The sequence below is a fragment of the Miscanthus floridulus genome, chromosome 16, assembly GCF_019320115.1.
Source record: "Miscanthus floridulus cultivar M001 chromosome 16, ASM1932011v1, whole genome shotgun sequence".
NCBI classification, from domain to species: Eukaryota; Viridiplantae; Streptophyta; class Magnoliopsida; order Poales; family Poaceae; genus Miscanthus; species Miscanthus floridulus.
This window is the reverse complement of record NC_089595.1, coordinates 80,634,260-80,648,036: the sequence shown is the minus strand read 5'-3', so window position 1 is coordinate 80,648,036 and position 13,777 is coordinate 80,634,260. Positions and strand designations below refer to the sequence as shown.

General features: G+C 44.6%; 2 protein-coding genes across 2 annotated transcripts; one reads left to right on the top strand and one right to left on the bottom strand.

Moving 5' to 3' along the window:
* Positions 1 to 7,108: 7,108 nt before the first annotated feature.
* On the bottom strand, positions 7,109 to 8,000 carry LOC136513412 (cypmaclein-like). Its single transcript, XM_066507419.1, has 3 exons — positions 7,844 to 8,000; positions 7,685 to 7,718; positions 7,109 to 7,545 (listed from the first exon to the last, which is right to left on the bottom strand). Exons 1-3 carry the CDS (start codon positions 7,910 to 7,912, stop codon positions 7,364 to 7,366), a joined length of 285 nt encoding a protein of 94 aa, XP_066363516.1. The 5' UTR covers positions 7,913 to 8,000; the 3' UTR covers positions 7,109 to 7,363.
* Positions 8,001 to 8,727: 727 nt separating this feature from the next.
* LOC136510915 (uncharacterized) lies at positions 8,728 to 12,401 on the top strand. The gene is made up of 4 exons (XM_066505204.1): positions 8,728 to 8,790; positions 10,191 to 10,517; positions 10,927 to 10,961; positions 11,742 to 12,401. Exons 1-4 carry the CDS (start codon positions 8,728 to 8,730, stop codon positions 11,872 to 11,874), a joined length of 558 nt encoding a protein of 185 aa, XP_066361301.1. The 3' UTR covers positions 11,875 to 12,401.
* Positions 12,402 to 13,777: the final 1,376 nt, after the last annotated feature.

The window sequence follows — 13,777 nt, the reverse complement described above, 5'->3', positions numbered from 1 at the left end:
AGTAGTGATGTTAATCTACTACTAGAGACAAAAAAGTTCTTGTCCTCAAATTTCGGTATGAAAGATCTCGGTGAAGCTTCGTTTGTTTTAGAAATAGAGATTCACAAAGATAGAAGAAAGAGGGTTTTAAAATTATCGCAAAAGGCATACTTAGAAAAGGTTATAAAGAAATACAATATGCATGCGTGTAAGCCTTCACCCGCTCTTATAGTCAAGGACGATAGTTTTGGGGAATTCCAATGTCCTAGGAACCAATATAAGATCGATCGAATAAAAGTGGTTTCATATGCTTCAGTTGTAGAAAGCTTGCAGTATGCTCAAGTATGTACACGCCCTGACTTAGTTTTTATTACCGGGATACTTGATAGATATCAGAGTAATCTAAGAATAGAACACTAGAGAATAGTAAAGAAAGCTTTGCGTTATTTGCAAGGCACAAAAGGTCTCATGCTAATGTACAGAAGATCTGGTTCCCTATATATAGAAGGGTATTCAGATTCAGATTTTGCGGGAGATATAGATGATACAAAATCCACATCAGGTTATATTCTAGAAAATCTCCAAGCAAACCGTCACTACATCATTGTCGATGTTTCACCACCGATAGCCTGCCGCGGGGGTACCCGGGGCAGTTTGTTCGGGCTTCAGCGTATGCAGAACTCGACAGTAAATGCAAGAGACAGTCAATTTATCCTGGTTCGGGCCCTTGACCGTGATCGAGTAATAGCCCTACGTCCAGTCAACATTAGCCTTTGCGTTGGATTGATTGTCAAATGTTGTGTTTTACATTCTCTTCTGCTCTCCCCATCTAAGGAGCCCTGCCCTCCTTTATATAGTTAGGAGGCCAGAGTCCTAGTCGGTTTACAATGTAGAGTCCTAGTAGGATTACAGGGTAGTATTACTACTAGGATTACATGGGAGGAATCCTAATCAAACTAGATCTCCACTCTTCCTTACGGTGTATCCCGTGGGCCCCACATCGACAAACCCCCGAGCACTTCATGGTTGAGCTCTGGAAGCTTCGTCTTGTTCCTTCAGGTCTTGCCGAGTAGGAACAAGCGTCGTTCGAGTGCTTTCTTGAGTGAAACCATATAGCGCTTCTTGGGATCTTCGAGTGGTGTGTGCTTTTTTGAAGAAAAAATACTCTCATCTTGATGTAGCTCCCGAGCCTCTTGCTATTTGAAACAAGGAGCTAGAGGGTCTTGTCTTGAAATTGCTCTGATTCTTCGTCGAAGGGCTCCCGAGCATATACCCGGGTTCTTTATCAAAAAGAACTCGAATATAGCTCGGTCCGGGTTCTTTTTGTTGTGAGGCCTTGAAGTGGTCTATCTTGAAGAAGTCTTCTTGGTGACGTGCGCTTTTTTGAAGAAAAAAGTGCACTCACTAAGTGTAGCCCCCGAGCCTCTTGCTATTTGAAACAAAAAGTTGGAGGGTCTTGAATCTTATGTTGTTTGAAAACTCCTATCTTGAAGAAGTCTTCTGAGTGATGTGCGCTTTTTGGAAGAAAAAGTGCACTCACTGAGTGTAGCCCTCGAGCCTCTTGCTATTTGGAACAAAAAGTTGGAGGGTCTTGAATCTGAGTTATTCAAAGAACTGAAAACCTCTTCTGAGGATATGTAGGATCTTGTAGACATTCTCAAGGGTGTATCCAAGTAACCCGCGAACTATAGTAGGCCATCCATATACCATTGCAAGTCAACACAGTTGCGCCACCGAGTACTTTCCATAATTATCTTGTGTGCTTGATGTCTTCTTGCATGCTGCTGTATGCCATGCCTCTTCCTTTGTTTCGCTTGAGTAATGAAAGTACATATAAATATGCACGTGCATCCTCATATTCGTGCTCATCTTGCTGACGCAAAATCTTCTCGTTCGACCATGATCCGATCCAAGTAAGGCAACCTAGATAATCCATCAAAAGGCTTTGGGTGGGCAGTCCCCTCACCGGAGACCCCATATCACCCCCACCTTAGAATTTCCAAATCACCGCAACAAGGTCGACCTTAGCTGTCGAGTAGTTGATCACCCCAACCGAGTAGTCGATCATCGTGGCCGAGTAGTCGGACATCTTGGCAACTTCTAGAGCAGCAACCGAGTAAGACAGCGTGGGGCGTGTGTCTCACCCAACGAAGTAGTGGCCAAGTAAGGCAGCCAGCGGTGGGCGAGCTCCTTATTTGATGACGTGGTCTAGAAAATGGTTCCCTTTTCGGCGAGTAGGCTTCAAGGATTAAGGCCTCAGCGACCCAGGTAAATCAACTGTAGTAGAGCCACGGAGGCATATGGATAATATCTAGAGATATATGATGATTAAAGAATATTTGAAAAAAATATTAAACCATGACTTAGCTTGATTGACGGTTGCGTGGTAGAATCAGTGCGCGATCCTAACATTTTACGCTTAGGAGACCCCAGTGGTTGTAGCCCCCGAGCATCAGCTTACGAGTACTTGGACATGAGCTGTCGAGTAGTTGGTCACCGCAGCCAAAGTAGTCGGAAATTGTGACGAGTAGTCAGACAACTGCTTGTTTTAGCCATTTTGCTTTTTGGTTCGGATGTTAGCTTATTAGCTACCCTCATCGGCGGGCTCAAGCATCTTTTCAGCTCTTTTGCTCTCGGCCGGTATGCTCAGACATAATTTCAGCCATTTTGCTTTTTGGTTTGGGTGTTAGCTTATTAGCTATCCTCATCGGCGGGCTCAAGCATCTTTTCAGCTCTTTTGCTCTCGGCCGGTATGTTCAGGTATAATTTCAGCCATTTTGCTTTTTGGTTCGGGTGTTAGCTTATTAGCTACCCTCATCGGCAGGCTCAAGCATCTTTTCAGCTCTTTTGCTCTCGGTCGGTATGCTCAGGCATAATTCAGCCATTTTGCTTTTTGGTTCGGGTGTTAGCTTAATAGCTACCCTCATCGGCGGGCTCAAGCATCTTTTCAGCTTTTTTGCTCTCGGCCGGTATGCTCAGGCATAATTTTAGTTATTTTGCTTTTTGGTTCGGGTGTTAGCTTAATAGCTACCCTCATCGGTGGGCTCAAGCATCTTTTCAGCTTTTTTGCTCTCGGCCGATATACTCAGGCATAATTTCAGCCATTTTACTTTTTGGTTCGGGTGTTAGCTTATTAGCTACCCTCATCGGTAGGCTCAAGCATCTTTTCAGCTCTTTTGCTCTCGGCCGGTATGCTCAGGCATAATTTCAGCCATTTTGCTTTTTGGTTCGGGTGTTAGCTTATTAGCTATCCTCATCGGCGGGCTCAAACATCTTTTTAGCTCTTTGGCTCTCGGCCGGTATGCTCAGGCATAATTTCATCCATTTTGCTTTTTGGTTCGGGTGTTAGCTTATTAGCTACCCTCATCGGCGGGCTCAAGCATCTTTTCAGCTCTTTTGCTCTCGGCCAGGAAAGCCATAATAAGACTTATGTTGTCGAGGAACACCATCTTTATTGATCATAAACGTTGATCTCTTGTGGCTTGTATATATATTCTTCCTTGAGTTGTTTTCATGCGTAGAATCTTCTTAGTTGGCTGATGTGCCATGTATTGTTAACTTCTTTTCCATCTTCAGTTATCAACTTGTACGCGCCAGCTGACGATGTTTCGATGATTTTGTTTGTCCGGGTTGTCTCAGTTGTTTCTATCCAAGAACCTCTCTCGTGTCTTCTCCTCTGCAGTAATCATCTTTTCTACTGTGCGTCTGAATTCTTTATTGTTTCTCAGATTTTCTTTGCAGAAGTCCTAAAATTGCCACCTAGCCATGATTCCGTGAGAGAAAGCTTCGATTACTTCTCGTTCGGTGATGTCATGTACTTGAGCACGTAGTTCGCCAAATCGTCGATAGTAATCTCTGAGACTTTCGCTCCCTTTCTACTTGAGTCCTTTTAATTCTGCGTGGGTGATGGGGTGCATAATGATACCCACGAAATTTTCACAGAAAACTCTTTGCAAGTCCTCCCAATTTCTAATTGACCCTGGATTTAATTTGTCGAACCATTGGAGGGGCATGGTTTCTAGGGCCATGGGAAAGAACAAGGTCTTGATATCGTCGTCTCCCCCGGCTAGTTCAATCGACTGTGAGTAAATCCTGAGCCACTGCCTTGGTTCGGTCTTGCCATCATATTTAGAGTGGTTGGACGGCTTGAACTTGTGAGGTAGTCGTATTGAAGCAAGTCTGTTTGCAAAATAGGGGAATCTATCGTGCGTTCCGGCTTCTTTGTATTATGATTCGACATCTCCTTCCTGCCAACTGTCGTTTTGGTGAGAGTAGTTCTGCAGGGATGTCTGAATGGGTGCTTCACTTCTGATCTTCCTTGGTTGTTCGATTCGGTAGTTTTGACTATGGTCCCTTCTACTTTCTCTATTGTGACTTCCACTTGGTCTAAGTCTCTCGAAAGCGGACTTCCTTTGATTTTGATCTTCCTTCCTATGAGATGTTGACCTGGTAGGTAGTCTTGAGCGGGTCCTTCTGTCGTGCGTCCATAGGGCTGCTGATCGGAAGAGGTCCCAGAGCTGTTCCTGTTTTTCACTGGTAAGTGATGTTGCTCTGAGTTCTTCTAGTGCTTCTCGGATCCTATTGTAGGGTGTATTCGCCGCGCGTCTTTCTTTGACTTCTTGTTCTGATTTTCTTCTATCGTACTCAGCCAGATCTGACTCATATTTGATCCAAGCTTCCTTGCGCTGCCTAGCACAGTGTTGGTGTCCTTGTTTCAATTTGTTTCTTCTTTCTCTGGCTTGCCTCTGATTCTCGGTCTCACCATCATGCCCCTGGATAAAGGGTGATATGTTGGACTCAAATTCATCCGATGACCTGATGTCGGGTGCTTCTAGGGGGACCAATGGTGATCGAGGACGACGAACCATGAATACTTCTCGTACGTGAATTGTTCTGTTATCGGTGTTGGTTTCCACACTGTCGGAGTTGTTGATGATTTTAGTAGAGGCTTCAAGATCGCAGATCGAATCTCCTTCTTGGTAGGGTAGAATTGCTGTCGTCGTCGTGCCGACTAGTTGGGTACCGCTGTCCTCAGGAACAGAACCTAGACAGTGGACGATGCAGTCTTGAGATGTTATAGTTAGTACGAGACCTTCCTAAGCTCCTTTTAGTGGCATTCTAAGCACCAGATCAAGGGTTCCTTCGAGCCGTGCCTGGTAAGATTTTGCCATGTTGTGGAGTCCGAACGGAAAAGGACCTGACTTCTTGAAAGGACTCTGAGTGTATTCCGAGTTGTTTTCTTGATTGGCTAAGGCCACGCTCTGGAGCCCCACCGGAAAAGAACTTGGTTTCTCAAAAAAACTCGGTAAAGACTCCATCTCAGATGCGGAGCTTGAGTTTGAGTCAGATGCGCAAAACCACGAAATCTGAGTTGGATCGGACATCACGAGCTGCGCGAATCTTCCAGCGAGTTGATCTGTCGTAGTCGTCGAAATAGAAAGGTCTTCAAGGTGATCCAAGTCTTTGAGGAGGCGGCTTTGGAGCTTGCCATCGTCGCTTGCCTCGCAGATCCATGAACCAAAGATGAAGGTTGATCCCATCGAGAAGATCATGTTGTCGAGATCCGTCGAGCTCTCGGATGCAAATTCGCCGAAAGCCCCTACCTGGCGCGCCAGTTGTCGATGTTTCACCACCGATAGCCTGCCGCGGGGGTACCCGGGGCAGTTTGTTCGGGCTTCGGCGTATGCAGAACTCAATGGTAAATGCAAGAGACAGTCAATTTGTCCTAGTTCGGGCCCTCGACCGTGATCGAGTAATAGCCCTACGTCCAGTCGGCGTTAGCCTTTGCGTTGGATTGATTGTCAAGTGTTGTGTTTTACGTTCTCTTCTGCTCTCCCCATCTAAGGAGCCCTGCCCTCCTTTATATAGTCAGGAGGCCAGAGTCCTAGTCGGTTTACAATGTAGAGTCCTAGTAGGATTACAGGGTAGTATTACTACTAGGATTACATGGGAGGAATCCTAATCAAACTAGATCTCCTCTCTTCCTTGCGGTGTATCCCGTGGGTCCCGCATCAACAATCGTCCACGATGTATGCTGAGTTTATAGAATGCTATGAGACCACGGGGCAAGTGCACTGGCTAAAGAAATTTATGCCCGGGTTGAAAGTGGTCGATGACATCCATAAGCCACTCAAATTATACTGCGACAATGAGCCAGCAGTATGTTATGCTCACAACAATAAGTCAAGTGGCCCTGCCAAACACATTGACATAAAGTTTTATGTTGTGAAAGACAAAGTACATGATCATTCTATTAGTCTCGAGCATATAAGTACAAAGAAAATACTTGCGGATCCGCTTACAAAAGGCTTACCGCTCAATGTGTTCAGAGAACACTTAGCCAGCATAGGTTTATGAGAAAGCCTATGATTCCTCGATAATAAGGGCCTAGTTAAGAATCTATTTCTAAACAGAGAGGTATATTATAGCTGTTAATCTAATGGTACTAATCGTTGTGATGAGACACGCTTTATGCACTAATCTGTGATGGAATGGAAAAAGAGATAAGTATTTTAAGTTTAAGTTATAAATTGAGATCAAGGGGGAGAATGTTGGATTGATCTCCACCGGCTCGGTCCAACGACCGAGTCGGACCCTGACTCACGTCCTGATCGGGGGCGTCCAACTGAACCATGGTTGGTGGGCCCCCGTCGCGCAGCGCTATATAAAGGAGGTGGGGGCCGGGGCTCACGGTACGAGGTTCACCACCGCCACTAACCCCACCTACATACCCTAGTCCGATCGAGAGGATGTGTTGACGGCGACGGGAAGCTTCACCGCCGTCTTTACCGCCGCCGAGCTTATGTCGCCAACTCCCCCCCCCCCCCCTCCCTTCACCGCCGCCGACGCCATGACCAGCTCCTCCTCCAAGTCCGATGGTCAGCCACGTCTACTCCTCTCTCTCTATCTCTAGTTCAAGTTCTAGGTTAAACTACTTGTTTTTCTAAGGATCTACCCACTGATCTACACGTCCTAGGATTTCAACACGCGTGCCATTCGTACACAGGAATAAGTGAAGTACGTGCTGGTGCTTGAAGTGACCATATCCATAGCCCAGCTAATCTATCACTGCATGTGTGTGGACACTGTCGGAGCAGCGTCACCCAAACACCATATTCTCATACTAGTATAGTTTTATATCTTGTGTTTATTCATGTACGTACGTCGTATGATCGGAATACAGAGCTTTGATTTTCGTTAATTCAGAGTAATGGTAGGTATTACTACAGGTAGCTGAAAGCACGCGTACACAGCAATGAACCTGATGACGGATGGACGTACGGATGGCGTAGTAGTAGCAGCTATATATAGGTAGAATGAAGCAGTATGATGCATGTCTTGGTAGCGGCTGATGCTGCTGGGAGTGGCCGGGATGCACGGTTGTTCACGGGCACTTGTGCTTGCCGTCGTGGGTTGTCATGTTGGCGTAGCAGGGGCAGACGTCCTCGTTGCCGGAGGTGCCCGGCGGGACGCAGCCGCAGCGCTGGCAGCAGGTGCCGCACGCCCTCAGGCACATCTTGGGCCGCCCCGACTTGCTGCACCGGTACGCGCAGCTCGCGCCGCAGTCTGCGTACGCGTTCACCCCAACAAACATCATTTGCTCATGCATCGTCAGTATGTATTTTGATCGACATGCATGATGCATGTTCATTCAGAGCAACAAGAGACGGGCTAGAATCACACGAATGCATGCAGCAGGTCTTACCGATGGCATCAGCCTGTCCATGGGGAGCAGTGGTCTGCACAACGCCAAGAAATCAATTAAAACAAGCAGGATACAAACCAATTAGCACAATGCATGTATATATATCATCGATCAGAGAAGCGCTTTAGTTAACCAAGCTCGTGTCGTGTCTGCTCTCACCTGCACGAGGAGCAGAAGGACGACGAGCGAGAGCGAGAAGAGCAGCCTGCTGGTGCTGGGCTTGGCCATGCTGGAACGAAGCTTTGCTTGCCTCTTTCCTTGCACGAGCGAGAGACACACGGATAGTGCTTGTTAGTATGTTGCTTTGTGGCTTGCGGGAGCGAGATGAGGAGCCTGGCTGCTGCGCGGAAGCCAATTTATAGGCCGAGCTACCGGCGCGGCGGTTGGAGAGGATTCCGGGCGACGCACAGTGGGCGGCGGCACGCTTGCTGTGCACAGCGCACGAGCTCGGCGTACGCAAGCACACGCCGTCGGTGTGGTTCCGTGTTGCCTGATCTCTCTCTCCGCGAACGTTGAGACAGGGTTGCGAAACCAGCTGAGCCGTGTCTCACTCGGTGATCCGCTACTAAGAGCAAAGTGCAATTGTCGCCACACTTTGGTCTAGCTAGAGTGACATCGACACTTGCTAATTCATACTAGAAACTTTGTTCTGCAGCGCCGGAAGATCACGTCTTCGATTTGAAAAACTGTCACTTCTACCAATTTTAGGACTCATTATGCAGCGAGGCGACAGTCCATCATGCCCCTCATTAATCGTCTAGGAGCATTTTTGGTTGACTTACTTGTCTGCTGGCTATTAGTAAGGTGTAGCAATTAAACCATTATAAGTAGAGAGGAAGGTGAGATAGTCTCACACACAACTCAAAGCCACATATGGGAACCAACCACTCTCTCCATGGGGCTCATGTTTTCTGTTTTCATATGCCATTAGAATTGAGTACTGTTTTTTTTTGTTTTTATTCTTCTTCTCTCGCCGCTATGTTAGCCCTCTGTTTCTTCTGCATGTTGTTTGATACACCTTTAGGTTTAGTCTAATGCCATAAATGAATCGTGTTAATGAGATTATACAGACGATAATAGAGTTAACACCAATAAGGAGCCGAGAGGTAAGGTGTGCCGGCACATACATGAACATGAGTAACACTGTAAAATGTGGGTAATTTAGGAACACATATATGAGTAATTTGATTATTTTTTTATAATGACAAAGGTAAGTATAATTGTTTTCTTTTGCGGAAGACATAAGTAATTTAGATAAATATTAATAATTAGGAATTTGCTCTAGATTACTATTCTTAATAATGGTAAAGATGGGTAATTCATATATAAAATTAATTTAAGGTTCCTTCATATTATTTTTCATTATTTACATAGATGGATAATTTAGATGAAGATTTAAGAGGGTTACTTTAGATTATTTTCTACAGTGACAGAGGTGCATGTGCATGATTCAAATATAACTCAGCGGTTACTTCAAACTATTTTTCGATCATATTGTTAGACACGAATGATTTCAAGATAATGAAATATATCCAATAGCTATTATTATCAGTGATGATTGAGTCTATCAAATTGGTGACCGAGTGTTTTTATCGTTTTTACTAATTGTTAGGATTGATCGCTTATTACTAACCTGCCTCAAAATATTAATATGGAGGCTTTAGGAGTACAGTAATACTAAGAATAGGACTAGAGGGCTACGAGTGCATGGCCAAAGAGATGTTGTGCTCGGTCATTCTTGTCCTGCCTGCATAAAGAAAACCACCAAGCGGATGACGTCAACTGGTCTTCAGCCGATCGCTTGTAGTAGCGGAGCTTGAGCGAGATAATCTTGAAGGGTGCCAGGGCCAGCAACTCAGGCTGTTTGGTTTGCTGGATTAGGTGGTTCCGGTCAGCATGGTTCCGGACGAGGCGGCCCCTTGCTTTTCTGGCGGACGAGCCGAGTCCAAGAAATCTCCTACAACTAAGGGCTTGTTTGATCCACTCAGATTTTAAGAATCTGACTTTTAAAAACTAAGTAGGATCAAACAGACCAGATTTTGGGGCAGTTTTTAAAATCTACCTACCTAGATTCTTAAAAGAACCCATATGCGGATGAGACTCAGCTATTGCCAGTTTTTTTTTTTTTGCACAAGTACCTATTTGCCCTCGTTAAAGACCACGCCATGGTTGTTTAAGAGCAATAAATGAAGGGTTTAATAGTCTATTAGCACTAATCATAAATGAAACCAGCTTCTAAAAACTAGGGATCCAAACATCCCACCAGATTTTGCTCATAACCAGATTTTAAAAACTAGAAGTAATAGCTGGTTTTCTAGAATCTAAAACGGATCCAAACAGACCCTAAAAAGAACAAAACAAAGACAACCCAACGGTGCAACAATTTTTGGATGGTCACTCTGCCTCTCCCCCGTACGATCCCCGCCTGCCACTCGATGCCGGCGAAAGAAGGAATCATAAATCACGCGTGCGGTGCTTTTGATCCCCTCATTCCCCCCGCACGAAGATCGCGGCTCAATCATCGATCCGTCTCCCCCGCGCCTCGCTCCAGCACAAAAGGAAAGATCAATCCCTCTCCCCCGCAGTCCTCACCCTCAGGGCGGTGTGCTCGCTCGTCGCACCCACGTCGTCACTGTCATCCTCGTGGTCGCGCGCTCGCGCACAGCAGCCACCCTCGCCCAAGAAGGACATCAGCCTCTCCGACGGTGACGTCAACCTCACCAACGCCAACGTCGCCGTCGTGCTGCGGTGCAAGAGCGCCATCTTGAGCGTCCGTCACTGGCACGTCCTCCTCGACGCCACCGGCCACCTCATCCTCTCCATGCACGATAGGGTAAGTGCACAGATCAGGTCAGCCATTTTTTTTCTTAGTTTTGATTTGTGGCTTGATCTGAGGTCACAAGGAACGTTGTCGACTCCTAACAGTCAATGAAAGATTCAAGGAACCGTGTTAAAAAATCAGAAACATCGATCAGTTTTGATCTACTCTCTATTGTTTCCATTTGGTCAAAGTTAACTGTGGCTTGAGGGTCGATTTGGAGGGGAAACATCAAACATAGTAGCAGGATCAGTTGCGGCGCTTGAGCAAAAAAAAAAACTTGTGCTTAAATTCTAATAAAGAAATATATCGGTTAGTATATAGAAGTATCAAATATTTACTGTAAGTTTTCAGTTTCGGATGAGACGTCTAAATTTCGGAGGAGGAACCATCCAAAGTGGAATAATTTGTGCCTTTCATGCAGGTGCTGCCCATATGCAACAAAGCTGCTGAGCCAAGGTGACATCCTTTGATCTATACCTTGTTTTCCGCACTGCAAAATTTCAGTCATGCAGGAGTCAATTTTTTTCTCTCTGCATTGGTATGTTCATGCATCTTCACGGTTTCAGGCCAGTTACTTATGTCTGGTGCATTTTATGTTTGAGAACACATTGACAAAGGAAATTGAGGATTTTGTACCAGTTATAATTCTTTATTGATTAATTTAGGAGTAATGAATTTAGTTTTTACTCTGCACTCAAAGTAGAATGGTTAAGAAGAAGCTAACAAAACAATGTAACTATTCCACCGATGCAACGATACAGTTTGATGTTGACCTGCTTTCATTTACAACTATTGATGTAAGAAGTAATGGTGCTTCCTCTAGCTTGAATTTCTTGCCGCAAGAGGCAGCTATTGATACACAAAGACATGCCTCTGCTGTTGCAGAACGGATGTGAGAGAAAAAACAGTTCAGTGCTACTGTGTTCCACTCAGCTCTGCAGACCAAGAAGTTTTCTGAATCCACCATAAGCTAATGTAACGTCTTCACGGTGGCTCTGTTCGCTTGTCTTATAATCGATACTTTTTAGCTCGTTTTTTCAGCTGGAATAGTGTTTTTCTCTCACAACAAATCAGCCGCAACAATGTTTCGGCTTGTTTTTTCAGCGAAACGAACAGGGCAGATGGATGATTTAGTTTGTTTTACCATTGTCATTTTCTTTTATTTTTTAATGTAGCCTAATCCTACTTTAAACTCTTATAAAACAAAACTCCACTGACCAATTTTTCTCAATCCAGAGCGCTCCACGTCATCGTTCTTGGCTACTCACCCCAGCCGCCCTGCGCATGTAGAAGAAGAAACGCAGAAGGGAACGCTTGCGCTTCCTGGCTGGGTCTGGTGCCATCGACTCTTCGAACTCCTCATGAGTGATTGCGCACGAAACCAATTTATTTCTGCATTGATTCCTCGGCCACCACTGCAAACGTCCGCGGAAGAAACTGTCTCTAAATAAATTTTACCTAATAGCAACAATTCTCCAATAATATGGCAATGCTGATCAGAGGATGTGCTAAGGTAAGTTCCTTTTTACAGCTTTGTAATTGTATTATTTTTCTATGCTAAGCTGCATGGCGGAATAGGCACAAACAACTTCTGAAGGGCAAGTCCTAATACAATGGACTAAAGAAGAGTCATGATACCCCGATTATCTTCTCCTGTCATTGTTACAGCCGCAGACACATCATTGGTGATCTCTTTCCCCTGCTATTGCTTCTGTGTGCTGTCATATGCTCTGCTCAAAATATTCTTAAAGGTATTTGTTAGATTCCATGCTTTGCACTTGCATGCTATGGTTTAAGTCCCCTAATATATACCGGTTGCAGAATGAACAAAATATTTTTCTTGCTGTCTTATTAGAGGGTGGAGGTATGCATAGTGTATGGCATTTTATGCTACCTGAGGCATTACACTATGTTGCCAGTTGTCTTTTAGATTGTTGATGTCACATTTCTATCCATCACAGCTTGATTCTTTTTGGAGCGAGGTTTTTGAAAAAAAAAAATCTCTTTGGAGCATCAGTGCGTGAGTGAAAATAGAATTAGCAAGTTATGGATAAATGTTGCGATTAGCAAGTTATTTAAACTACCAATGAATATCAAATAATCATTTGTCATACTTTTTCTTAATTGTTTTTATTGGACTGTAGATTTGAGGGTTAACCGGGCAAGTGATATATGGGCAGTGGCTGACTGGCAGTAGCTCAAATTATAATTACTTTTTTTAACTAAAAGTATTGACCTTTGGAGGAAGAAGGCTTTAAGGGGGTGTTGTAGGAGAAACCAACAAACATGTAATTGTATCATGAACTTGCTTCTGTTAATTTGAGCAACACACTTTACTAAGCGATTCATTTTTGCTGGACGTGACTCTTTACTTTTTTGTAGATTGATTTTATATGGTATATCAATTAATTATTTTTCCAATAATGATATCAATTAATTATTGGACCACCAACTGACATAGATCATGTTTTTTGATATTGTATTTTTTTTGCGATGAAAGAAGAATTGTATTAGATGATAGTCAGGTACATCAACACGTTACAAGCACTCTGGATTACACAAATATGCATAAACTGATTTTCATCTAAATTGTACCCACGCTGTGGATAGCTCCAGATCTGAAAACTAAACCTGTACGACGCTTTGCAGTATGGATGACCGCACAGGCAAACACTCGGCAAAAGACCCGAGAACAGATGCCTAACGAACGACGGCCAACATTCATGTAGGCGGAGTTGAGAAACTTCTTTCTTTCTGGTGTCTTCCTTCTTCTTCTTTCTGCCACCGAAGAACGAGGAAGACTGATCTAGAACTTATTCTCCCTAGTCCTTTATCGTGGCCAAATCTAACCACAATAAAATAGAGAAGATACCAGAAAAAAATTATTCCAAGGTGACAATACCATCTCCGCCTTGATGTTGTCGTCCGAAAATAAAAGTCTCAATGTCATCAAACCGGTGAGGATGCTGACGTCGTAGTTGTTGCCCCCATTTCTCCAACAGAGACGCCATGGAGAAAACGATTCCACCCTACCCTCTCGCCGTCGCCGGAGAGAAGGAGAAAATAAATCCCCAAAACCAAGAAACTTAGCATGGAGAGACCCTAACCCTAAAAACTCAATCTACTAGGAAAACTTATTAAAAACGATGAATCCTCACTCCCTCCGCCCTCCGACGATATGCTGGAGGGGGAGGGAGGGGGACCTACGGTGGTGGAGGCGGGGGCGGCGGCGACGCTCGAGTCACGAAACCCTCAAGTCGCTCAGGCAAGGG